The 27,157-nt window shown below is 37.6% G+C and overlaps 1 protein-coding gene across 6 annotated transcripts; it reads right to left on the bottom strand.

Annotated features, from left to right (window-relative positions):
* Window positions 1–16: 16 nt before the first annotated feature.
* VEZF1 (vascular endothelial zinc finger 1) lies at window positions 17–27,157 on the bottom strand. 6 transcript variants are annotated; one of them, XM_087956746.1, is made up of 9 exons: window positions 26,907–27,157; window positions 15,229–15,947; window positions 14,577–14,640; window positions 11,177–11,360; window positions 9,332–9,373; window positions 7,016–7,153; window positions 3,724–3,762; window positions 2,965–3,009; window positions 17–2,375 (listed from the first exon to the last, which is right to left on the bottom strand). In XM_087956746.1, the coding sequence occupies exons 1-9, from the start codon at window positions 26,937–26,939 to the stop codon at window positions 1,948–1,950; spliced, it is 1,692 nt and encodes a 563-aa protein (XP_087812872.1). In that variant the 5' UTR covers window positions 26,940–27,157; the 3' UTR covers window positions 17–1,947. The 6 variants fall into 6 exon arrangements, with proteins under 6 accessions (XP_087812872.1, XP_087812877.1, XP_087812885.1 ...); XM_087956751.1 differs by having other exon boundaries at window positions 15,250–15,947; XM_087956759.1 differs by lacking the exon at window positions 2,965–3,009.

Below are 27,157 nucleotides of genomic sequence, written 5' to 3'. Positions count from 1 at the left end.
CAACTCAACTACAAAGTCTCTACATTTCTGTTTATTGAGACAAACTAATTAAAAGGCACAAACATGGGGCGTATGTTTACATGACATTATAACAAACATATACATTAAAAGTGTAGGAATGTGTTCTTTTTGCTACACAGGAAGTTCCTAAGCTTTTATATATACAAAAGTTGTACAATTTGATGTCCTAAGGTACAAAAGTTCATTTATAAAATTATTTTACACTAAATTCTATTATTTTCCCCCATTTTTACTATGTAGTCCAAGCCCCTAGAACCATTTTCACATAATCTGGACATCTGTCTACCTCAGACGTTTGCCTCAGAAATACGAAATGTTGCTTTTACACTGACACGATGGGTATAAACACAAAAACAGCAGACTTCCACCCTCTCAGGCTTGCCAGCATCCCATTTTTAAAAAAATGAAAATATTGATTGCTATTGGATTGGCATCCTTGCTCTGAGTTTCTCAGAAAGCCTCTCACTTTTTCCCTTCCAATTATTTTTTATACTGTCTTGGCTATAGGGTACGTCTTTAAAAACAAAGATTAAAAAGTGACTGTGACATGATAGCCTAAAAAAATTGCTTCCCTAGATTTTCCATCCTACTTTATGTACAGATAAAATAAAGGATGTATTCTTGGGTATTTTAATGGGACTGTTTGGCAGGGAGGGAGAGGATTTCCCTTCACTGGATAGGTCAGTTAATGGAAAACCTCCACAAATCAATAACTATTTGTTAACACAATTAACTAAAAGTACAAACGATGGTTGTTGCTTCTTCTGCAAATATTTACAAAGTCAAAGAAATCTGCACAACACTTGATTAAAGGGGGAACAAAAAAGGTAAAAAAATGAAACACAAAATAATAAGATGCACTCTCTTGGCTTGTCCTGAAGGGGCATCCTAACTAGTTAGTGGTTAGAATAAAAACTGTATACCATTTTATAATATAAGACAAAAAAAAACTTTCCGCGAACAACACCTGCTCTCTTGTCACATCAGCAGGTTCTGCTTGAGAGAGTGAGAGCAGACACATGTTCTACCCAGCACTTCCACAGTCTTCAAGCTTAAAGCCATTTTTCCATGTTTCAAAGCTCACTGTATGCTCTCCATAATAAAGAGTCCCAGCTGGATTTCGACTAGAGACGCATTCACGTAGATTTCAAATCCTATTCTACCAGCAACAGCTGTTCCTTGCCAAACATGAAACAGTTCTCTTTTTTTTAATATGCTGACTATTAGGTTATATTCCCTTAGGGTAATATGTCACTTACTATTTACATTTCCAAAATACCAGGTCATAATCCCTATTGTTATTTAGAAGTTAGAATGATAAAAGTTACCATATGCTTTGCATATCAGAGTTGGTATCACTTTTCCCATAGGGAATTCGGCCTGAAATCATCATATTCCCAAAAGGTAAAATGCATAATTACTTAAATGCATTTTTTAAAAAATAGGACCATGAAATGTATTTACTTAAAAAAAAAAAACCCGCTACAATACTTTCTCAATCAGAGAGTCACAGAGCTGGCCAGTTAGTGATTCATCTCCACATTGTACTTGTGGAAATCTCCATATATGGAGCCTTCTAGTGTTTAGATAAAGAGGTTTGTTTTTTTCATTTACAATTTCCTCAGTTATCAATAATGATAACTTTTCAAAACGTTTAGAAACTGGGCTCAGTTCTCATCTGATTTTCAAACATCATTGCCAGTTTAAAGGAAAGAAAAAGATCCAGAAATAAGTCAACAGCCAGCCAACCGAAGGATCTGATTATGGTGTTTTTCCCTTTAAACTGGAGCATGATTTTTTGTTGCATCAAATGAATTAGCCTGGTTTCATTACTATGAACTTAAAAAAGGTTAATTGCTCTTAAGGACTTGTTTTCTATTCTTCTTTTTAATACTGCATGAAGTTTTTGCTCTAGATTTTTTTTTTTTACCAGGGGGGAGAGGTTGGCAATGCCTGGGGAAGGAAAGGCATGCTTTCCACAGGTCTCATGGCTATATTTAAAGGGCCAGCTAAAGTCATTGGTGTTGGGAGATTCATTGGTGAGGTGATAGTGACTGGATGTGCGATGTTCACTGGAGCAGTGACTGAAGTTGGTAAATTGACAGGTGTGGTGAGTGTTAACGGAGAAGTCATGGACAAAGGGCTGGTTATGGTAACAGGGTGGCCTAAGCTCATTGGGCTGGAGATGTTAACCGCGCTCGAAACATTGGCTGGGCTTCTCATATTCATTGCAGCAGCCACAGTGACTGGGTTGGTGATCGTCCCAGATGCCACCGAGGAGGTTATGTTGAAGGGAGTAGAGAGAGTCACAGGCGTAGGGGCAGCAGTGGACGTTTGGCACAAGTTGGCAGCTTCTAGAAAACAAGAGAAGAGATGACACCAAAGTTGTGGCTTTACAAATGGACAGAGCAGAGAAGATTCTGAAACACCAACGGGACAGTCCTTAGAATAAATTTTGATGCAAGCTTTTTCAATGCCAGTCAGCCTTCTCTTATCTACAAACCCCTTTCCCACTGGGCATTTTAGACCTTTCCAACTCTAGCCCATTTTGCTGACAGCTTATGTCACAATAGCAAAAACATACAAATCACAATGCAAGATGTCTATCAGCAATTAAGGGCTTGCAGACAAGTTAATAAGCCTGTGTCTCATGTATTCTGGTAAACTGGCAAACTACTTTTTTAATAGCAATGAATATATTATGTGTTTTAATAGTTTCTTTCATTATACAATAACAAATATTCTCAAGCAGAATACTCAGAAATGCAATTATTAAACACTAATTCTACAACCTATAATATCTTCAGTCATGCAATTCATCTGTGTTCAAGACATCTGGCAATTTTTAGTAATAAAAAGAGGGGGATTTGTTCATTAAAGCAGCACAGTATTAGCAGAAAGTCCTCTGAAGAGGAATATTATAAGTAGAGAGAGTGTACATACCGAATGGTACGTACTCTATAGCCTTCTCAAAGTTGTACTGACATTCTGTGAAGGTTTTAAAAAGTCATTATTAGGGACCGATACACAAAGCTAATTTTCACTATTACCTGATTATTTCATTTTAAAATAAATTTAACCACAACTCGTGGAATCATTCAATCAGTGTAGTATTTTAGTTATTGTAAAACCCCAGTCAATAAGATGAGTGCATCAAACCCCACCAGTCAGGTAGTTTTCGCCTTAATGATTAAGAATGGATTCCCTGCTGTAACACCAAGGGCACTCTGCCACTATTGGAGCTAGAGAGAACTGGAAAAGTTAGCTACTTTTATATATCAGCACCACCTGCTGGCTATCAATAGAATACTTGTGTTCCCATGGAGTTGGAAAAAGAACTTCTGGTATTGGGAAAACCAGTGGCAACTGGGAATCTCAGCTTAAACCAATAAACAGACATAAAAGCCACTCATGTCAATTTGGGGTACACCAGATCGCATTTACTATGTGGCAACAACGTGGTTTTCGCGAGAGGCCTAGGCTACTGACTCCAGTGCATGTAAGAGAGCCAGACATATTTACAAAGACCAAGAGAATGCAGGTGGTGCAATGCAAGGGAAAGACCTGGGGTGCTTCTTTTTGTGCCGAGCAATTATTATGTTCAGTATGGAAACTGCAACCTTGTACCCCAAAATACTTCAAAGTGGGAGAGCTGAAAGTCCAGCCTTATAATACAAGCTATATAAATGTATCTGACCCTACCTTGCTTGACTGAAGTTGGCCTCAGAGTCTGTTGACTTTCTGTAATCAAAATTGGGAGGTGGAGGAAAGGTGTTGCAATTAAGCCATTCAATGATACATAAATTCTAGTTTTCCCTTTCCCATAACATCATACAGACTGTATTTGAGCATGTGCACGATTAAAAGGTCTCACTCTAAAATTCTGTCATGGTGTCAGGTGTTTATGTCTGGCGTGATTTAAAAGCTATATTCACAGTCAACTAAATCAAGTTACCAAATTAACCCATTTTCTAAATTGGCTCCATAATGAATGAGCAGCTAGGCAAACATATACACACACAAAACTTTTCAAAATAAACATTAACTGAGCTTAGCAAGTGTGCATGCAACCAAGATCTGACTTGGTTATGTATGCTACGAGACTGATTGTATGAGAAGATCAATGCCGCATAGTTCTTTCAAGCCTGACCTGCAGGTTCTCTCCAACGGTTGTTCCAAATCGAAATTATTTTTTGCTGTCACAATGCCAGAGCAGACTCTTTATTTTTCACTACCAAGTTCTGGGTTGTTATGCATGTGTGAGCCCAACTATATGAGCATATATAATGGTAATCTATATAGTAACTCAAAACCAGGACGCAAAATTCATTTCACATTACTGTACGTGAGGGGGAAAGGGTGCGCTGAAAGAATTTTATCTGAAAGCAAGATGGAAAGCAACAGGGTATATAAGCTTCAAGATGCCAAACATCTTCTTCGTGTGCCAGGAAGCAAAAGCAAGGAAAGCAATCAGATTTGCTGCTTTTGAGCAGTCTATGCTGCAACTGGTCTCCGCTTTAGCCATTAAGCTCTACTTTTAGAGGGAAGGCAATTGTTGCATTTTACCGTACAGCTATGTGGTGTAGCCATCAGGTTGCTGGATTGGACTTGTTCAAGTCACCCACAACTGTTAGTTCACTGGATGACTTTGTACCAGCTCTTAACTCTCGGGCTAATATACCCCACAGGTTGGGGGTTGGAGGAGAGAGCGCTATATATGCTGCCCTGATCTCCTTGTGAAAAGGTACGATATCAATTCAACAGGTAAGACTGCTGAGCCTTCCACTCAAGAGAATCAGAATCTACCAAAATAATGCCCCTTCTGCTTTCCAATATCCTTCTGCTCTCTTCGTGCACCCTCCATTAGGATTTCTTCGTCTCTCATTTTCAGAAATTACACAAATGCTTATTCTGCAACCACGTAAAAGAACATTTCTCATATGTGGCTGGGTTTTGATCTATCTTGAGGAATGATGACTGCCAATCACCTGCAGGATCCCAGGCTCTCTTCCACCACCAGCATTTTTCTCCTTAAAAAATATTTTTTTTTTGTAGCTCAGGGCTGAACTGTGGGATCCTTGGTGCTTTTCTGAGCTCTGTTACAGTCTAATATTGATGATGTTACCTAGTTTGGTAATTAAATGTCTGCAAGAAAGCAACCAAGCTCAGAGAGCACCAAAAAACCCACTTTTTTTCCTTTTTAAGTTGAAAGTATGGTCTGCTCCTCGGGAGCTTAGTATTCTGTAGGTCAGCTCTACCTCATGCTCCAATGCCAGCTTCCTGAAAATTGCTGTTTTGTGCATGCAGAGTTCTATATAAAAAAGGGACCAAGCTCCTGAAACTCATAATATGCATCAGCAATAGAATGAAAAAAACACATTTAGAGGAATTAAGATTTAAAGTTAATTTGAAAAATGAATGGAAACTCTTATAATTCAGCATGGTGCATCATATGTACTTAAGAAAACTGGATCTGAACTGCAAAAATCCAGGCCAGAGCACAACAGATGGCTGTGGTCCAGTTACATTCTCAGTTCAAATGTGCAACACAAATAAGCCATAAGAGCAGGGGTATATGTCTGTGGGTGCTCTAAAGATTGCCACATGGATGGGATTCATTAACTGATGCTGGATTCAGAAATCTCAACTTTTTTACAAAGCATTCAGGGGAGACTAAGCAAGGAATATATTCAAATCTATTCATGAAAGTTTATTATAGGCTTCTTCAAAACTCTAAATTTCAAGGGAAGGGGCGAGTTGTACAGGGAAGAAAAGCCAGACAGTTCATTCTGAATTCACATTTCCTCATCATATTTAACATAAACATATTGAGCTCAGTAATCCTTCCATATAACTCCTAAACCAGTATGGTTTAAGACTAGTAAAACAACAAGTCCATCGACTTGTAAAAAAGTAAAAATAAAAACAAGGCACCTAATTCAAAGGGTGGAAAATGCTACAGATCTCTAATCTGCATAGTAGACATTGGATATATACTACTATGCTTGCTTCGAGATTCGTTGCAATGAAAAGTATCAATTTAAAATAATATAATAAAGATAAATGCTATTTTAAACACTGAATTAGATACCTTTGTAAAAAATGGCTATAGCAACAAAAACTGCTTATTTTATGTAAGCCATCAAAACACATATAACTCTCCCCTTCCCTTGATATGGAGAGAACAAAAACACACACACGTTCACACACAATTCCATATGAAATTCTGGTTCTTTCAAATTCTAACTGCTATTGAACATCTTGTCTTACTAGTTTCCAGTTAAAAGCAAATGAGTCATAAAAAGGCAACAAAATGCCACAAACAGAAGTCATCAGGGCAAATGGGAACCCTAGCAAATTTTATTTGTAAAAACAAACAATAGTTAAAGCAACTTTATAAAACTGAAAGACAGATGCAACTGCAATTAAGACTGGCATCAAGGTCAAGAATCATGGAGGTTGGATGTCTTCTAGCCAAATTAAAATATTTTAGAAAAACTAAAATTATCCACCTTATGAAGAATTATAAATTATAAGTGATCAGGCTTTCTCCAAGCTATAGAGAATTTCCTCTATGGAAGTCTGAAAACCAGTGTGATAAAGTGGCCCTATCTGTATCATACTGAAGCACTAATGAAGCTGCTAGGATTTTGAGTATCTGTTATGCACAAGACTGATTAAGTAACAAGAAAAGCCAGATCCTCTCAGAAATCATGCCCTCAACTTGAAGATAGGGCCAGGGATCAAAATTTTGACATAAACAACAATAGGCAACCTTCACAACATTTCCTAGCCTGCTTTCATAAAGTAACTGCTTGACATAATCAGGAAGTAAAAATCTATGACAAGCAGGCTGATCACCACAATCACCAGAGATTATCAAGTAGCTCTTACCCCCTGCATATTTACAGAGCATGAATTTACTCCATGTTTCCTGCCTGGTATACCAGTCATTTATACATATGAACAACAGTCTGCTGCCATCAATTTTTACCTTTCTTTCTTGCTTTAACTGCTTCTTCCCATAGTCTCAAAGTCTCAACTTGTTTTCCAGGCCAGTTTGTGACATGTTGTTGCTGTGGTTGCTGTTGCTGCTGCTGCTTCTGGTTGTTGCTCTCTTCATTCATACAAGCTGTTCCAGCCACATTATTTTTTAAGAAAGATGCAAAAATACATACGGGTGCAAATTAGAATTTTCTCAATTAGAAAGAAACTTTAAGTTAAAAACCACATTTTACAGACTTTGAATACAGTATTAATTTTTCCCATAATAAACAACAAAATAAGTGATTTTGTTAGTTCAGCACAAGAACAATAAACTTTGGAGGCTTGTTTGCCATTCTGCTTTTGGAGGCTTGTTTGCCATCAGAAGGAAATTGTTAAGATATAATCCCTACTGAAGTTTCAACCAAATCTACAAAGTTTAAAGTTTGCCATGACTGAAAGACCTGATAATTAAATGAAGCTACAGAAATGTAATAAAACCTAGAATCTATCTTATTCATTTCAAGCTATAAAGAGCAGGTATTTTAAATATTCTAGTATTGATAGGAGGGAGTGGGAGTTTTAATATCTTTGTGTCTTATCTAAATTGTACAATTTTTAAGACAGAGTAGTTTTACCCTCTGCTGAGACATCTTAGTTTCAGCCACACAAGACCATTTTAAGCACATTTAACAAGAAAAATTGAATCCCTATCATGAAATCTACTGCTGGTATTTCTAGACAAATGTAGCTTAACCCTTTCAAACCATGAAGAATTTTAAGACGACTTCTATTAGAAGGGAGACATAGGTAGTCCTTGACTTATGGCCACGACTGGGACCAGAATGTCCACTGTTAAGCAAAGTAGTTGTTAAGTGAGATATGCCCAATTTTATTTTATTTTATATATATACATATATACATATATACATACATACATATATTTGCCATAACTGTTAAAGTGAATCACTGCAGTTGTTAAGTGAGTCATGTGGTTATTAATCAAATCCAACCTTCTCCACTGATTTTGCTTGTTGGAAACCAGTTGAGAAAATCACATGATCCCGAGATGCTGCAACCGTAATAAATACATGCCAATTGCCAAGCGCTGGAATTTAAATCATGGAACTGTAGAGATGATGCAATGGTCATAAATATGAGGACTGGTTGCAAGTTTTTTTCAGTGGCATTGTAATTTTGAATCGTTACTAAATGAACAGTTGTAAGTCGAGGACTACCTGTAACTGCTTTCCTTCATGTAAATGTATACTGGAACTACAAAATTTCTATAATGTGGATTTGCCAAAATGAAGCACATAGTTCTAAGAGACAATGTGTGTGTACACAGAGGACAAGAGGATGTAGTTGTTTCTTCCATAGTGATCGCAGTTGTTGCTACAACAAACAAATGGGAAGTAATAGGAAGTTTCCACCATAAAGGCTAATACAATATTTAACATCATTCAACAGAAAATGGAACGCAAACGATCTTTAAAGCAGTGGTTCCCAAACTTTTTCAGTCCACCGCCCCCTTGGTGCTACAAACTCATCCTCAATGGCCCCCACCCAGGGGCAGGATTCAAATTTCTGTGGACGTGGCCTAATTTGAGGGTGTGGTTTGCTGGTAACGTGACTGGGTGGGTGTGGCTTGCTGGTCACATGACTGGGTGGGCGTGGTTTGGTGACTGGCAAACCAAATACAAGTGGTCCTCACTTAATGGCCTGTTGCTTAGCAAGTGTTCTAATTTATGACTGGCCTTCCCAGAACTACTTGACCTGTTTTTCGAGTTTTGACAGCCATGCACACACATATGCACATACTCCCTTCCAACCCTGCTGGAGCAGGTCATTGGACTAGATTGCTCTCCTTTCGCAACGCTACATTCGGGCCAAAGCCCCGCCGCCCTGAACACGACAGCGGCGGGGGGGATGTTTGAAAAGGAGAGCAAAGCCACTCTGGCTTTTTGCTCACTCTGGCTTTGCTCTCCTTTCCCAACGCTGCGTTCGGGGTGAGGCCCCCAGGATCACCCCATTGAGCTCCTTGCACCAGAGCGTGCAAGTCAATGGGGTGATCCTGCGGAGCCTCGCCTCGAACGTGGCGGGATTTTTTCTCACCCCTGAATTGTGCCCTGCCGCTCACCTCCAGCACCCCCCTGCCGGCCCCCTTGCCTCTCAGCACCCCCCCAAGGCATCCCACCGCCCCCCAGGGGCGGTACCGCCCACTTTGGGAACCACTGCTTTAAAGTAAATACAAGTTATCAATCTTGCAAAAAGCATTTTTGATCAGCATACTAAAACATATCAAATTTAAACCATGGTTACTCACACGCAGGAAGATGTAGATTTTCTTGCTTGAAAAACCCAAATTCTGCAATGTAAATGAAACAGCCCTGTATAATTTATTGTACTGAGTTGGAATAATAGATACTTATATCTTAGATATGGAGAGCCTGAATGAAATTCTTGTCAAGCCACTAAGCTCATCAAATTGATTCAGCCTAACTTACCTTCCCTGGATTGCTGCAGGAACAAAAGTTATTCGGAACAAACCAAGATCTGAAAAACTTAGGAGAGGAATGGCAGTATTGGGAAGGGCTAGTCCAAAACCTTTCACACAAACTTTTGATTACATAGATTCCAGTTGCATTTTTCTTAAGCATAAATTTATATTATTTCATCTATGTTTGGGCAACCATGGAAATAGGGCCGAGATATGAGCCAAAAAGTATCCATTTACACAGATGCTTTCATCAAATGTGATCTGCATAAGCATTAAGAAGGGGGTGACACAGCTGGCAGACAAGTCTCGTAGGCAAGACCTAGGCAACAGGTGGCAGATGTCTTTTGACATGTTCTATAACTGGAAAAAAACTAGCACACAAGAAAGAATATTCTATTGTAGGTGGATTCCTGTGCCATAATTGTAGTTGCAGAACAGCTAAAAAAATCCATGTTCCTTTAGGTACACAGAGTATTGTACTGCCTCATTTTTTTACTGTCTTTCTATTGCATTCAGCAGCCAGAACTCATTATGATCCACAAAGAAATCTAACTTTCATAGAATTCCTTCCTATACATTATGCAAAATCCTTACACAACCTAGTTAACTGTTTACAAATATAGCTAGACTTCTGCAAATTTTGAATGTAACTTTAATCTACTCTTAGAGGAACCCATGGTAGATGCATTCATAGATCTTCCAGTTTTATTTGCCACCACAGGTGAGCTTGTTATTTTATTTGCTTATACAGGTAGTCCTCAACTTACGACCACAGTTGGGATGGGAACTTTGGTTGCTAATTGATATGGTCATTAAGCAAGTCATTACATGACTGGACCCAAATTTACAACCAAGTGGAGGTTGTTCAGCACATCATGTGGTCCTTAAGCAAATCTGGCTTTTCCGATTGATTTTTGTCAGAAGCCAGATGGGAAGGTTGCAAACTGTGATCACATGACCATAAAACACCGCAACCATCGTAAATATGAGCCAGTTACCAAGCACTCAAATGGTATTCAGGTGACTGTGCAACAGTCATAACTCAGAGGGCAGGTTGTAAATCACTTTTTTTCTGAGGCTGTTGTAACTTCAAATCATTGTTAAATAAATGGTTGTAAGTCAAGGACTATCTGTAGTATGATCACATTTGGGCTTCTAGCTTAGGAATTGAAAGAAATTGAAGGCTTCAGAAAGGAACCAAAGTGAATTATTGGGCTGACAAAGTCTCCAGTAAACTCTAGATTTTCCCTAATTGTACTTTTTACAAATGCTTGACATGACTAGACATTTTTGCTGAAACAGCGGAAGATATTACCTTCGGTAATAACTGCATCAGGATGAATACATGCTTTTTCCAAGAACTTGTTTAGCCGCCAGTCATAGCATGCCAAAAACATAGAGGCAGCAAAGACAGCTGAAACCAATCCTTGCAGATTCCAATCTCTTTGGAGAGACACTGCAGTCAAAGTTTTAAACCTGACCGTTTTCAGACTGTTTCTTCTAAGAAGAAAAAAGTTTCCAAAAACTCCCATCTTCGCAGATCTAATATGTAAGATACCAGTCCCATCTTATATGACCTAAATCATCAGGGTTGGTTTGTTTTTTCAACAATTGCATGCCACTACATTGGAGGGCAAAACAAGACATTTTCTTCAAGAAGCTACCACTTACTTTTATTGATGCCTTGTTTACAGGTATTACAATTGATGCTTTGGCTCTGCCCATGTGTCTTTAAGTGGCTGGTAATATATGCTGCACTCAGAAGTTTACCACAGATATTACATGACACTTTTCCTTCGTGGCGCACCATGTGAGTCCGCAGCCTGTCTTTGGTAGCAAAGGCAGCTGTGCAGGTCTATACAGAAAGAAATAGAAGGTCTAAAGCAGAATACTCATTTACTGAACACTAACTTTAATAGTTAACTGTTAAGTGCATGATAAAATACCTTGAATTCCTCACAAGAAATCTTTGCAGAGGAATGTAATGCAATTCAGTTCAAAACTCTGCATTTAATGCACCCCAATAAGTACATGAATATGATATAATTAAACAAATAGGTGTACTGTTCCCACAATAATAATGCGTCTTACTACATACGACTTTTACAAACAATAAACTAGCAAACCTAAATTTGGACTGTAGTAGTACACAGGAAAGATATTTTTCATAGGTATACAAGGTGAGGAAGAATCATGATTAAGTGCCCATAGCAGAATAAAGTTTTCAATCTGGAAGTACTGGACTATAACATTACATGAAGTTTACTGAATTAAAATAAATACCAAAATGCTTTAACTCTCACACTGCAAATAATAACTATTATAAATTGATGTATGTAAAGGTGATTTACAAATTGTTAAAAACATTTAAAAGTAAATAACAGTACAAGAAATAAAAAAACAAAGATAACAGAAAAAACAAACCCAGATGGGAAAAAAGGAGTGGGACGTCAACCGTCCTTACCTAAGGCCTGAATGAAGAGCCACTAGCAATACTATTTAAGCTACTCTTACTATCTTCAATGCACATATAGCCAGATAAAATTAAACTGACCATGCTAAGAGACAGCAGTATATTTATAGAGGATTAAATAAACTATGTGTAAGAGCTGAATATTCAGGTATAAAATACTCAGGTATAAAAAACCTTCATTCCTTAAAGCAAAGACAAGTACACTAATCAGGTTGACACAGTGTTTCTATATATCCTAGCAGATCAAGGTAATCTCTCATAACAATCTCCTGATAATGCCTGTGGACATTATTTTCTTTTCCATTATGCAGCTACATTTAAAAAAGCCAAAAACAGATTGAAAGTCATGAATCACTCTTTCTTTTAAATCAAATCATTTAATGGCCAAAATGAGTCATCAGGAACCAGCTTAGAGACACATTGGTAAAACTAAACAGAAGAGGAATATTTTTTTTAATGTACGTTATTAGCCCACTTTAAAAAATGCTAGCCTGCCTAAACAAGTGCAGAGTCTGACATTAGAGGCAAAATGACAACCTGGACAAAGGAACAGTAACAAACCAACAAAGATAGGCAATCTTTTGGTAACCAGAGAGCTCTACTTTTTAAAAGAGAAGCCACAGTGGATCAGGTGGCAAAGTAAGATGGGCAGAGCCATGCTATGCCATAAGGCGGCCCTGGATTCATCCTGTTCCCCCAGGTTTAGGAATTTGCTTTTTAAACTCAATATTGGGTTATTTTAAGGCTCATACTAAATATTTCCTTTGTGCATTTTCACCTTCAAAATTGCTGGAAAGTCCACTAGCCCTCAGGCATTGAAGGGGAAACTTCCAAGGGCCATTGGCTGCCTACCCATGCTGTATATCTGAAAACAATTCTGGCATCCAATCAATAGTTATGAGCCCTTCTTTAGGTCCTAGTAAGACTCCATAACTAAAACAGATTGTCACTATTAAGTCCAAAATTGTTTGGCTTAATGCAAAATCTACTAAAAGTGTATGGTAGCAGCCACAGTATGGTATCTAAAATGAAATTTCATTGAAAGCCTTTATATTTTTCTGAAACTTCTGCTATGGTCATTATTTTTAATTTTATTATATGTGGATTTACATATTATTTTCTAGGGGTTTGTTTTTAACTGGAGGCAATGTTTCTGATTGTTAGTTATTCAGAGGCTTTGGGAACGGGCAGCCTATTCTAAAGGTAAAATATATAAAAACAGAACCATGTTCAGGCTTTCACTGGATGGGTTTGAAACCATTAGGAACACAGAACGCCTTCCCCTACACATCCCTATATCCCAGCAGCTTTTCTCATCACAAGCTATGAAGAGAAACTATCTTCATCTTCTTTTATGTAAAGCTCTGAGGCCCTTCTCCTGGTACTTCACTGAATGAAGTTTAGTAGTGGCTGCAAGGAAGGCTGTATTTTAGATGTCATTACCATAGCTCATTATTCAAAAATACTCCATATACTGTAATGCAAAAACAGTGGAATTTAGATATTCTTTATTGTTGCATTTTACTTTATTTGTGTGTTAATCATTGTTGCGCTCCAGCTTTCCCCAATCTGGTGCCTTTCAAAATGTGCTGATAAAGACAACTCTCATTATTATAACCAAAATACATGCACATTGGATAGGATAAAAATAGTTTTGACATAATCACCTAGATGTTATATTTCCAAGAATAGGGAGTAATCAATTATCTGTTTATTTCTTTTTCTTGATGTATAGAATCAAGGGACCTTGGAGGTTTTCTAGTTCAACCTTTGCTCAAGTCAGGAGATCTTATACCATCCCAGACAAATGTCCAATCTTTTTTTTAAAAAAACCTCCAGGATGAAGCACCAATAACTGGGAAAATGCAGCCAAACTCCATCTCTGGCCTGATGTAACCCATTCTGCAAACTTTGGAGGCCCTTTCACTCCATTTTACTACGGAATCTGCCACATTCATAAATATTTTCTACCATCATTCTTTGGGGGCGGAGGTTGGATTTTAACGAACTTACTAATGAAGAGTTTGAAAACTGTAAAACGTAATTATTTTGTAAACCTTCAGTTGGCCCAGTAAACATCAGTCCAAGTTAGTTTTTTCTCATGACTAATTTTTGGCTGTTGTTGCTCACGTGTGACTTTCTTTGGTCTCATAATTTTTTCAATCTATTTCCAATAAGCCTTCTAACTCTTTCTGATTCTTACTTAATCTAGTTCATGGGGATAATGCCCAGGCTCAGTCTTTTATTAACTTCCAATGTACTTTTTTTAAAGATAGTCTTCTGAACCAGGCTCACTTACTGTAATTTCCCTATTAACAAAAGCATTTGACACTGTCTTTATTTTGCAACTTTTATTGGCTTTCCAGAGTTGCCTATGATTTTGGCACTTCCTGCGGGTGTCTGTCCATATTAATCAGGCCCAACCCTCTTTACCATTTAGAGATTAGCTATGTGCTGTCCAAGGGTCATAATGGGGGCTAATGTTAATACTTGGCTCTGAACCTTCCATTTCATCTAATGTCTAACTTCAGAGTTTACTAGAGTCCATTTGGGTGTCTTAATAAGCTAAGCAATACAGATCAATAAAAAAAATCTTACTTGGCATTTGAAAGGTCTCTCTGTGGAATGGACATGTTTGACATGACAACTTAAGTGATCAGGTCTGTGGAAAAAGAAGAAAAGTAAACACAAGAAAGCAAATTGTTACACAAACACAGAATTAATTAATTATTCAATCTCCAACATCCTGCACAAGAGGAATTTCTCAGATACACAGACCTATGATCTCAACTCTTCTGAGAAAATCTTCATAATATCACAAAACTTCAGCTACACATGCGAGTTTCCTGTAATTATTGTAAATCTTCCTTGGAAAATCTAAATTGATAAAAATTATCTTAAGGGCTATTAGCCATTTAAAATGGAAGGTTATCCAAGCAAAATGGAGGTTGTGTGACCTCACAATACTGCTAAATTAATGCCTTACATAGTAATGCTTACAAAAGTGCCTTAAAAATCCCTATACCTTCATCACAGGCCAAAGGCAAGCTAATTTAATTTTGAATTTTAAACAAGCAGTTATTTCCCACCATTAGCAAAGGCTGACTGCAGATTTAAATGCAAAGATACTGCTCCCGGTGCCCTCGTCCCCATCTCCACCCCCCCTCCCCATTTCTTACTTTCCTATCACAATTCCTCCCACCTCCCACCCATCGCGAACACGGAATGAAAATCCAATACTTGAGCTCGCCTGGGATTTTCTACATGGTACCTCGAAAAGCCTTTTCCACAAACACCACAGGTGTAAGGTTTGGTGATGCCACCCTCATGAGACCTCACGTGATAGGTCATGCGGTCCTTCCTTTTGAAGCGCTGATTGCAAATTGGGCACTCAAAAGGCTTCTCATCCGAGTGGGACAGCTTGTGTCTGTTTAGGTGATAGACATCCCGGAATGCCTTGCCACACATCTCACAGGCGTGGTTCTTTTTGACGGGCTTGCTGGGCTTCTTCACAGTCTGTGTGCCTGGCATGGCTGTGGCTCCGGCACTACTGCTTGGGTTGGTAGCGGAGGAAGACGTTGTGACTGTTGATAAGATGCCTGCAATGGTGGAAACCAGCGATGTCCGGCTGTTGTCCCCTGCAATGGTGGAGATTAGGGGCACCATTGTGGCAGGGGCTTTCTTTGGCCGTGACACCAGCTTTATCCCAGTATGGCAGGATTCGTGGCGCCGCAAATGGTAGCTGTCCCTGAAGGCCTTGCTGCAGTATGTACACACAAAGGAGGTTTTCGGCTTCTCCTTTTTAATCCCAACAATGGCATCTTTTAGTGTTTCAGGTGGGGGTTGAGGTTTCTGTGTTATCGGCAAGGGCAAAATGGGCTTCTGGTCGGGAGGTTCGACAGCTGAGCTCAGGAGAGGCAGCAAACTATTTTGTGCTGCTTGCTGCTGGTGATGAGATGCTTCATGTGCCTAAAACCAAATATCCATACTTTCAGAAGTGAGAGATGCAACGTGCAGTTGATCAGCAGAAAAACACACAACTTAGCAATCTATAAACACAGATTCAACATATAACTCTGACTTAAAAAGAAACTGAAGCCACTTAACTGCCAAAATTCTTACATTCAAATGTTTACCATACAAATTACACCTTCATTTTTTTTTAAAAAAGGTTCTAACTCAAAAACTATGAAAGTAAACTTTTGCAGATACTGCATTAGCGCTCCATCCATCCATCAACTACCCATCATAATCAAACAATTTTCAGTAGCCTACAGGCTACATGAACCAAAGTTAAAATATTCATGGTGAGGTTAAATGCAATCAAAATAATGATAGCAATAACAAGATCAGAAACATGACACAAAAATAATAACAAAGAATAACACAAAAAGCAAGATGGCATCAGATAAAGACTTCTGAAAAAACTCAGTTAAGTTTCCAGAAAGCCAACAAAGGGGTGGCCTGCCTGTCCCCCCCTGGGATGCTGTTCCAAAGTTCTAGTGCTGCCACAGAAAAGCAGTGTCACTCCTGTCAACCCCACAAATCTCTTGGAATGGTTGAATTATAAAATGTTTCTTCCCAGCTTTCTCTGGAGCTGAATCAGATGCTAAGCCATAAACACTTTATAGAACAATATCAGCAGCTTCTATTGTACCTAGAAATCTATTCCGTAGTTAATGCAGGACTCAGAAAATCATTGCTAATAGTAGTGAGCACCAGTAAGCATGAGGACTGCTGCATTCTGGGCAAGTTGAAGTTTCCAAGTGCTCTTTAAAGGCAGCCCCATGAAAAGTGCATTGTAACAGTCAAGATGGGTGGTGATGAAAGTGTGAGTTATTGTGGCCAGGTCCTCTTACCCAGTGGCAATTGCAATTGGTGCACCCGCTGAACCTAGATATAGGCCTCTCTGGCAACAACTCCACTTGATGAATTAGGAACCATAAATCCAAAAGGACTCATGAATTGCAGCAACACAGAATCCCAATGGATAAACAACCCTATCTTACCCAAATTCAGATTCAACCTTTTCTTTCCCAACTGAAAACTTACAGAAGGGATCTTCAAACTTGACAGCTTAAAAACTTGTGGACTTCAACTACCAGAATTCCTCCTCCAGTCATATTCTCCAGATTCTAAAATATCAAAAATACAGGTAGTCCTCAACTTACAACAGTTCATTTAGTGACTATTCAAAGTTACAACCACAATGAAAAAAATGACATATGACCATTTTCAGTTATGGCCTTTGCAGTATCTCCATGATCATGTGATCAAATTTCAGATGCTTGGCAACTGGTTCATACTTATGACCGTTGCTGTGTCCCAAGATGTGATCCCCTTTTGCGACCTTCTGACAAGCCAAGTCAATGGGGAAGCCAGATTCACTTAACTTATCAACTGCAGTGATTCACTTAACAACTGTTGCAAGAAATGGGGCAAAGCTCACTTAACAAATAAATATCTCAATTGTGGCTCAATTGTGGTCATAAGTTGTGGACTACCTGTAAATAAAAATAGTGCTCAGCAAAATCATCAAGCAATTCTTTAAATGCCACATTTTACCAGAGCTACATTTGCTGAAAATTATACAAATATCTTCAAGCTTAGCTAATGTACTTTCAGATTTCAGTTATTATGAATACTGTTTTAACAAATGAAACTTGTTCTAATATACACAACCTTTAATACAGACAGCCAACAGTTTGTGCACAGCTTTTTATAAAATTATCTCCCTTGAAGTCCAGCAGAATCCAACCTTTTCTATTTTTAGAAAAAATGTGAATATAACTTTTCAGAACCCCGTCTTCCACTGATTTAATGAAGACTAATTGCTTTATAGCCAGCAGAACTATCTATGTTCTGTAGTGAATATAGATTACAGGGAAATATAAAGCAAAGGTTTTTTTAAATATATGACATTTGCTAAACATTATGAATGTCAAGATATTCTGGTGTTCCACAACTCCTACACTCAAAACACTTAGAACTCATTGTTGACCATCAACAATGTAGTAGGCCAAGAATATCAAAACCCAAGAGGAAAGGTCCCATGATCTTATTTCTTCTCACAAAATATTGAAGAAAGAAAAAAATATGACTCATTTGCTAATGTTTTCATTTTAAATGAAAATTGATAAAATGTTTGAAGATATTTATACCAAAATTAATGCATGAAATGATACAACTCATCAATTTGCAGGAGTCCATAATAAAGTAGAAACTGCTTGCAATGATTGTACTTCAGATTCAGAAAATGAGACCGATTAGACAAATCTGTATCCTGAATTTTGACTCCTGAATTTTTTTCTCATTTTCTGAAATATCAGTGCTTTTTGTACTTCTTGGAGATACAAAGTTTAGAGTACACAGCATACTTTGTTTTACCACAGCTGTTTTGTTTTGTCTTCAATATTAACTTTTTTTGACGATCTGCTTCTCCTTAGCAAGCAAAAATAAAAATCTGTTGCTAGAGTTCAGCAGCTGTAGTTTATTTATAATTAAATTACTTTAAAGCAAGTTCAGTCAATAACATTTATAATTATTGTATTTCAACACCAAACATATGTTTATGAACCATCAAGTTATGGGTAGAACTACTGCACATGTTTTAATTCCCCCCAAATATTTTTCCCATTAAATTCAGAACTTTTTTTGCTTCATTAAAATTTGAAGAGATTTTAAGTGGACAATTTTTGATATGAGGGCAACATAATGTTTTTGAGAAGGTTGAAGATGGCAGATGGGGTGATAATAAACTGGAAAAAAAACCTTGCTACACATATAGAGGCAGAACTAGATTTTTAATCTTTTTCTCTAGATTTTGGAAAAATATGTTTTTTAAAACATTATAATAAACCTATTTTGAGGATTACGCTACAGTATTTGTTACCTGATGTGAAGCCATACCACAATTTTTAAATGGGCTTAAAAGCTAATCTGAAGGCCATGGAAAGTAATTTGGTGGTCATACACAGTCCAGGGACCTCAAAACTGAACATCACTGTCTTTTATTATTCTTATCTTATTCCCATCTTATGTCTTAATCCAAGTATACATACCCTAGTTCATTTTTTCTAGTTAGTTTGCAACAATGAGTTGTGGTACAAATCTGCACCTTGTGTGGAAAGGCATAGACATTCTTAATAAGCTTATTTCATACCTATCATATACTAAACTTCTGACTGGGAAAACTAATAACTCTAGTGTTTTCAATAAGACGGTCTGAAAACTATTACACCTTACATCTGCTGTCTACATGAGAGCATTTATAAATTATAGTCTTGGCAACTCAAAAATTAACAATTTTCACTTATAAACAAAACCATGTAGGAATCTTTTTTTTCCCTATATAAAATAAAAACCAATCCTTAGCCAAAGAACCCTAGATGATACTACAGTTACATAATTTTACCCGCAGTGATTTCCCCAATAAGCCATTTATTTTCTAAACACAGGCACTCATCACAAAGGGATGTGGTAAGGTGCTCATTACAGCAACCCATCTTTTGATTCCCCGAGGGGAGCAATTTTTGAGTTAATGACTGGGTGTATTTCATGATATTCAACATATTACATGATCTCTATCTTAATGAGAGACTATTTGGTTAACTGCAAGTTACGAATATAATTATAAGTACCCAGTTTACTTTATTAGATTATGAATACATAACAAAGAATAGCACAATGATAGGCTTTAGCTTCTGTAGCAAATCCATGAAACAGCCTGGTTGTATCCACAGTTAGAGAAACAAAGAACTAGTTGATTCAGTTACTTGCAAATGGATTGTCTCAGCTAGAAAGTAATCTACGGAATATGAATTTGAAATTCATACCTTCTGAAACAATACAGTATAATAGAATGACTATGGCATTCCAAGCAATTGAAAACAGGAGAAAATAATTATTCTTTTTTGTCAGCTACTGCTTGGAAAAAAAGCATTTAGAAGGAAATTAGAGGTCATAATTCCAAAATATTGATTTCTAAAACTATTCTCAGTTTGAAGCCTGGAGATCTATTACTATTAACCCTCCCATCCTTCCTTTCACCCATCTCCTCCCACTTATGACTGTAACCTTGTTGCTTGTATCCTAACTATTTTTATTGACTGTTTCCTAGTATGATTTGATTGCTTATTGTACCTCATGGCTATTATTAAGTGTTGTACCTTATGATTCTTGACTCTTGACAAATGTATTTTTTCTTTTATGTACACTGAGAACATATGCACCAAGACAAATTCCTTGTGTGTCCAATCAAACTTGGCCAATAAAGAATTCTATTCTATTTCATTCTATTATATCCTATTTTATTCATTTTATCACTATGCATGGGAACAGAAACAAATAAGTTACAGAATGAGATATGGTTCAAGTAACTTATTTTACAGAGGGTCCTACCACCTGAGAGATAAAGCAGATATAATGTATTTTTAATGTTTCTATTACCATGTTAAAAATATAGAGTGTAAGCTGAGAGAATAGGAAGAGGAACAATTTTCACTGTAATTGTTAAGTTAATAAAATAATTAAGTGAATCTGGTTTCCCCATTGACTTTGCTTGGCAGAAGGTCACAAAAGGGAATCACATGACCCTGGAACATTGCAACCATCATAAATATGAGTCAGTTGCCAGGCATCTGAATTTTGATCACATGACCATGAGGATGCAATGGTTGTGTGAAAAATGGTCATGTCACTTTTTTCAGTGCTGTTGTAACTTTGAACAGTCACTAAATGAACTGTTGTAAGTTAAGGACTATTTGTACAATATTAGCCTTAGATCCTATAACTTTCCTCAAGTCTTTAGATACTCCAAATGAACTGCTACCTAAAGAAATGAACTAAGTTTGATCTATTAATTCACTTGTCATTATCAAATTGTCTTTACTATTTTATAAGTTAGTCCCTGAAAAATTAGGATAAAAATATTAAAAAATACTGGTTTTCCTTACTTAGGCTTAAACAGAATTAATCATAGGCAGGATTGTTCTTATTCTGAATCAGAATTTATTCTCCCATTACAATAGTGGTTGAAATAGATTTGACTTGATGACACTGAACACACTTTGGTAGAAAAGTTCTTTTAAAACAACCACATTTTGGAAGAAGCATTCTTTGTATACCACCACTACCAACAGCTACATAACTTTCTTTTCTATTCTATAAGTTCACATCTAAGAGAAGCAATAATGATAGCAACAAAAACAAAAAGATTTTCAGAAATGTTTACAGCTAGAAATAGTTTTCTTAAAAGTTAAAAGGTTGCAGTACTGTATGCTTAATGCAGAAAATCAGGCTAAAGACTTTCTAAAGCTCTCCCAAAATCTTGCACTATATGCATCATCACAAGTTAGTTTTGAAACACTCCATTTCAAAAGCAGTTTATCATGAAACACAGAAGGCTTTTGTCTGACAAAAGCTGATTGAATGCCCCACCCCCAAGCTACTTAAGAGTTCTTTGGATCCCAGCCCCAGCCTACAACATGCAACACTCTCATGAGTTGCATTTCAACAGGATTTTTTCCACTTGAATAGTCTGATCTAAGTCAAATAGCTCATACTTTTAGGCACGAAAAGACCAGCTGGTGATCCATAACATGATTTGCCAAGCTTCCACAATCTATTACCCACACTATAAGACAGGAAATGGCAATTGAGTGATTTTGCTCTTCAGCTTTTCTGACTAGTCTTCTGTCTTTGTCTACTACATTTGTGCATGAGAACAGAGATGTGGAAATGAGAAAGCATTTCTAGCCAGGACCTGAGACAGCTGAAAACAGGTTTGTCTATGCAAAGATATTTCCCTGTATTCCAATCTGAAGAATTGGGATAAAAATATGACCAGATGTTCTTAATTTGGCTATTGTTGCTATATACTAGTTAATTTTAATTCCGTCAACACCAGTACTGTAAAAATTAATCACTTACTGGAGATGGGAGCAATGCCTGCAGCTGTTTTATCCTTTAAGTGCAAGTAGCTTTCAGAATAGGCTCTATGCTGTGTCCCCAAAAATCTATTTTAGCTGCACAAATCATTGTTGCCTAAGAAAAATATCAAGATCTGCAAGCATAGCCTGCATTTCAAAAAACAAGCGTATTTGATAGCATGGAGAATGGTAACCAGAGAATGACCTCAACACAAGATTCCACTTTCCATGAGGACTTCACCTAAATGATTCTGCAACCAGCTTTTTGAGCAATGAAACAATACAACCAAACACAATGCTGAAAAGTAAACTAGGACTGTATGCCTCTTTATTTTCTATATATATTGCAAGCTGAAGACCACACATCTTAAGAAAATTTAGGGAATATAAAGTGGCAGGGCAGAATCCATTCCACTTTCTTTCAGCAATGCCCAATGCTGAACAGTACTAGACAGCAAAAACCCAGTTTTGTTTCTCTGTGCAATTGAAAAATAATTTGAGATACAGTTCTAGCCCAAGTTCTCCAGCAACAGATTCCTGACCTAAGAGCACAAAATACAGAATCTGAAGATGGAAAAGTGCAATTCTTTAAAAGACCATATCCTCTAGGCAAGGTTCAAGCAGCTACAATTTGTAAGCTCTTATATGTGTTTGCCTCAAATCTTTACTAATGTCATAACTCATTTTGATACCTTCCATTACAAAGGTTATATGCACATTGACCCCAACCCCAAATTAACCCAGTTATTGACTAGTTTGTTTGAGTCACAGTCAAAGATGCCACCCTTTTACTCCAATGCATTCAGTATGCTAAGAACTGGATAAATTATTTTGCACATGAAACTGAAAACATTACAATAAAAGTCAAGTTGGTGCCATTCATGTACTACAATTCTACTTGCCTGAAGTTGCCAGCTTATTTTGTCTAATGGTAGGCAGGCATTATTTGGACAGCTCTTACTTCCTAAAACAGAAAAGTGTTAACCAATTCTAAAAATCTTGTTGCTGTTTATGTTATACCCTATAAAGTGGTCTTAAGAATTTGTAAATAAAAACATGTACAACAAAAGCATTTAATAATATTTTTAAAGATATATTCCTTTGAGTCCTGCCTTCTCCTGTAAAGCCAAACCAAGGATCTAAATTAAAAGCATGGTTTATTTGGTGTATCTTATACATATTCTATACTTTTTGGATTTCTATTTTATGAATGGGATTTTTATAATAAAACAAAATTATGATTCATTATACAAACCTAGAGTGGAAAAATTTGGCACTACAAAGTTCTGTTGCTAGAGGCAAAGTTTTTTTGCATTGTATCTTGATGTCAGAGTAGCTAATTAGCATCAGTGAATCATAACTTGAATGAGCTATTAGATGCATGATGTCTTATTAACATGCAGCCTGAACTTTCTAGGCAACTTAAAGACTGTTTTAAAACACGTTAATTCTGATATAAGCCAGAAATATATTTAGCTACCAAAAACTATACTTAGTAGAAGGAGGCATAACAATCAACACCATTTTTAATTTTAAACCCAATGATTTGAAGATGACTTTTAAGCACTGATTCTAACATTTTACCTATTTACTGTAGTGAATGAAAAAATGCAAATTTCCATCTATTACAGCTTTTCAAAACAAGGTTTGTCAATATTTTCTAGAAAAGCACCATTGTAACCCACCACAATCCACATTCTATCAATTAGGTGGTTATTTAAAAAAAATATTCCACAAGGATTCAGAGAGGATAGCCATTACTTCCTAATTCATGCAATATTCGCTATACAGATTAACAGAATTCAGAACTTACCGAATTACACTTTTAACTGAACTATACATATTTCATAAATGTTAATAATAAATCACTTTATGCCTACTGTATGTAATTAAGAACACAAACTTTGGTATGAATTATAAGATCAAATAAATTCCAATATCATGTTCTAAGCCTGTTTCCAGAGACTGGGCACCTAAGCAAGTGACTCATCTTATACTTGGAAGACTTTTGCTTTTAGAAAAGAAAGACTGCAGTGCATTCACCTCAGATTTATTCCTACAATTCATGTTTTCAAACTGGAGTCATGCTTTGCATTTTAAAAAGAACAGAAAACTAAGTGGGCAAATGACGCAAACTCATAATTTGTAGGGTATTATTTTACCTTCAGGAAAGAGAAGAGGTATTGTAATTAGTATATACAGTTTCAAGCTAAAAAAGGGAAATGTATTATAACCTAGGTTCTCATCTGGCTTGTAGATTTAAAGACAAAGTAATCTGGTATGCAGCATTCCTTAGAGAAGACTGATGCTTTCAAATAACTCAACTTGCAAGATACGTACCATCATTTTTATTTTATTTTCTAGAATCCTTAACAGTTCTTAGCAGTCCTTTTTGTAAAGAAATCACAGCTTGACTTGAAGACATGCTTTATACTACTTAGTCCAAATTTGATGAGAACAATCTCTGGAATTTTCTCTTGAGCAAGGTTTTTTTTTAGCTCAAGCAAAAAAAGCTGAACGTTTTCTTTCAAACTACCCTATCCATCATCACCACCATCATGAAATCACTTCTGTCCCAATGTTAATTTTAATTCAGTGTCAGTAAACAGCGTCATTCCTCTGAATTGTCAAAACAGACTAAAGCATAACCTGTATCTAAGGGATAACTTAAGCTATATTTCCTAAAATGACTGCCTCTGAATATTAATATATTATTAATTAAGTTGAAGATGTTATCAAGTTATCAAGCAAACAATCACATAAAATAATTTAAAATAGACATGTAGCATTTCCCAGAGTTGCAGCAAAAAGAATCAGGAAAACAAATGCTTTAATGTGGCAGATTAGCAGAGAGGAAAAATAGGTTAAAGGCTAAAGAGCAGAGCAGAACAAAAGACAACTGAGTAGATAAACTGACTGTTTTTTAAAAGAAAGGATAAGATACAATGAAGCATCTTGATACATGTTTATAAAAAGGAGAAAGGAAGACAAAGTCATAAAGCTAGAACTGCAAAGCAGAAAGTGGTAAAAGAGGATCTTACTTTAAGAGATGACAATGAAAGAAAAAATAGCAAAATTAAAAGGCAGATGGAATGAAAGACAACACTGGGGAGCAAAAGAAAGTAATGGTGACAATGACTTCTTAGGAAGAGCTGGATAAATAAAAGCGGGGAGCAAAGTACAAAAGCAGACAACATAGCAGAAAAAAATTGGAGGACCAAGTTATACGCCGCCGTGGAAGAGTCTAAATTTGTCATGCATAAAGATAAGTAGCGCACTTCAAAAATGGAAGACAACAGGAGGTAGTAGCAATGGAGACAGAAGTAGAATACTGCATACAAAATAAAAGAACCCATCATTCCCATGAACAAAGATGGTGAAAAGAAAATAGAATAAACAACCAAGAATATGTTTAAAAAGTGACCATCAAGGATAACATTATGTGCAGAAGGCAGAAAATGTAACAGCCAGAAATTAATTCCAGGGTGACTAAGTCTAATACAGCACAGATCACCACCTACATGCTCATGTGGCATCTTAAAAGCTAATGGGAATGCCAATGATAGCAATATGATGGGAAACAACTGCAATTACAAAATAAGGAAGCATGCAAAGTAAACAGTAAAAGTGAGCATAAGAAATAAACAAGAGGGGAATGATGCTTTAATATGAAGTAACAGAAGAAAATAATTCAAAGCAAACATTACTGGAGACTGAAGTAAAATGTATGGAGAATCGCATATCCGCAAGGGAGGGAGTCAGGAATCCCAGAGAAACAAGAAAAGACAATGATAAAGCTGCCGAAGTACTGGAGGAGAGAGAAAATAGGCTGCTTGAAAACACAAGATGGAGAGAGATTCAAGCAAGCCAGGGAAGCGTGTACAGAATCCCATTTTGTAGTAGTACATGGGATAAGAAAATAATTTTGAGTATCTCTCTGAAACGTTGAGAGGGAAGAAGAAAACAGAGAGTGGATGTAGGAGCAGGAGAGTAATACTGCAATCTATTCAAGAAACAAGGAATGCAGCAAAAATTTTGAGCCAAGGAAAAGAGTACGAAGAAAACCTCCCACAGTGAGAATTTGATGAAATCGCTCTAAATAACCGGAGGGAAGAAAAAATAAATAAATAAATTAAATGCAGCAAGGGGGGAAGCAGTAGGGGATGGAGAGCAGGGTGTAATAAGCCCCATAAATAAATTAGTTGCAAAATTAAAGCACGGGAGAGAGGCGAATCTTTTTTTCCCCTCGTTAAAAAAACAACAAAAAACCGCAACCAGGACAGGACTGTGGTCCAAAGCGAGAAGTCCCCAAAACCAAAAACACCCCCTGATCCCAATCACAGTAAGAGCATTATTATCCTTTTTTGGTGAACACGAAACAGAAAGAAAAGAAGAAAAAAAACCCGGGGAAATAAGTTTGGCGGGGAACGGCCAACGCTATTGGGAACAAAGCTTTAAAAAGTAAAAAAAATAATCCCCCCCTCACACACACACACAGCCCCGTCCCAGACCACACGGCTTAACCCTCCCCTCTTTTCTTCTGCGCCCCCAAAAGGGGGAAAGAAGGTCGCTTTTAGTTTTGCGTGCGTGCGAAGGTTGTGCGGGGGGCGCCTGAGGAGGAAAAGCAGCTATTTATGGGGGGGAAGCGGGAGAAAACGCGCTCCCGTTGGCCTCCCACGGCGCTGGCGAGCGCAACCAGATTCTCCTCCTCTTCCTCCTCCCGCTATTTCTCTCCCCCCGACGTCTGCGCTGCGCTGCGGGGGGAGTGGGCGGCAGAGAAAAGAGAGGGCGCCCGCTGCTGACAGAGCCAGCCAGCCGGCCGGATTCTTCCTCCGGCGAAGAGGCCTAAGCGGGGAAGGGGGGCACGCTGGCCGCCTTTTTGGGGGAAGAGGTTGGATGGTCGGTTGGTGTTGATGTTGTTCTAAGGAGCCGAAAATAAAACCGAAAAAAAAAAATTAAAATAAAATATTTAACGGTCGGGCGTTGTTCTCCCCCTCACCTGAAAAAGGAACGCGGTCCAATTGGCCTCCATGGTTTTGCGGCCGGGAGAAAGGAAGGGGAGGGGGAAGAAGAGGAGGAGGAGGAGCCGTTCGCAGGAGAGAGAGAGGGGGGTAAAAATAAATGTCTTCTCGTCGCTCTCTATATAAATGGTTTCTCCTCAGGCCCAGCGGCCTGGTCCTGGCGGCGGCGGCGGCTCCTCGCCGCGCTCGCTCTTCCTGCCTGCTTGGCTGGCTCGCCTGGGCCGCGCTC

The sequence above is a fragment of the Notechis scutatus genome, chromosome 1, assembly GCF_049901735.1.
Source record: "Notechis scutatus isolate UNSWTSFEM ecotype Mainland chromosome 1, rNotScu1.2, whole genome shotgun sequence".
NCBI lineage: Eukaryota > Metazoa > Chordata > Lepidosauria > Squamata > Elapidae > Notechis > Notechis scutatus.
Note: the sequence above shows the minus strand (reverse complement) of the source record. Positions and strands in the feature narration are given on the sequence as shown.

Coding starts and splice junctions, on each gene's coding strand:
- VEZF1 (XM_087956746.1), bottom strand. CDS start 26,939: ATGGAGGCCAATTGGACCGCGTTCCTTTTTCAG. Junction 9,374..11,176: donor TAAACAAGGCATCAATAAAA/GTAAGTGGTAGC, acceptor TTTACATTGCAG/AATTTGGGTTTTTCAAGCAA. Junction 2,376..2,964: donor TATAGAGTACGTACCATTCG/GTATGTACACTC, acceptor CTTGTTTTCTAG/AAGCTGCCAACTTGTGCCAA.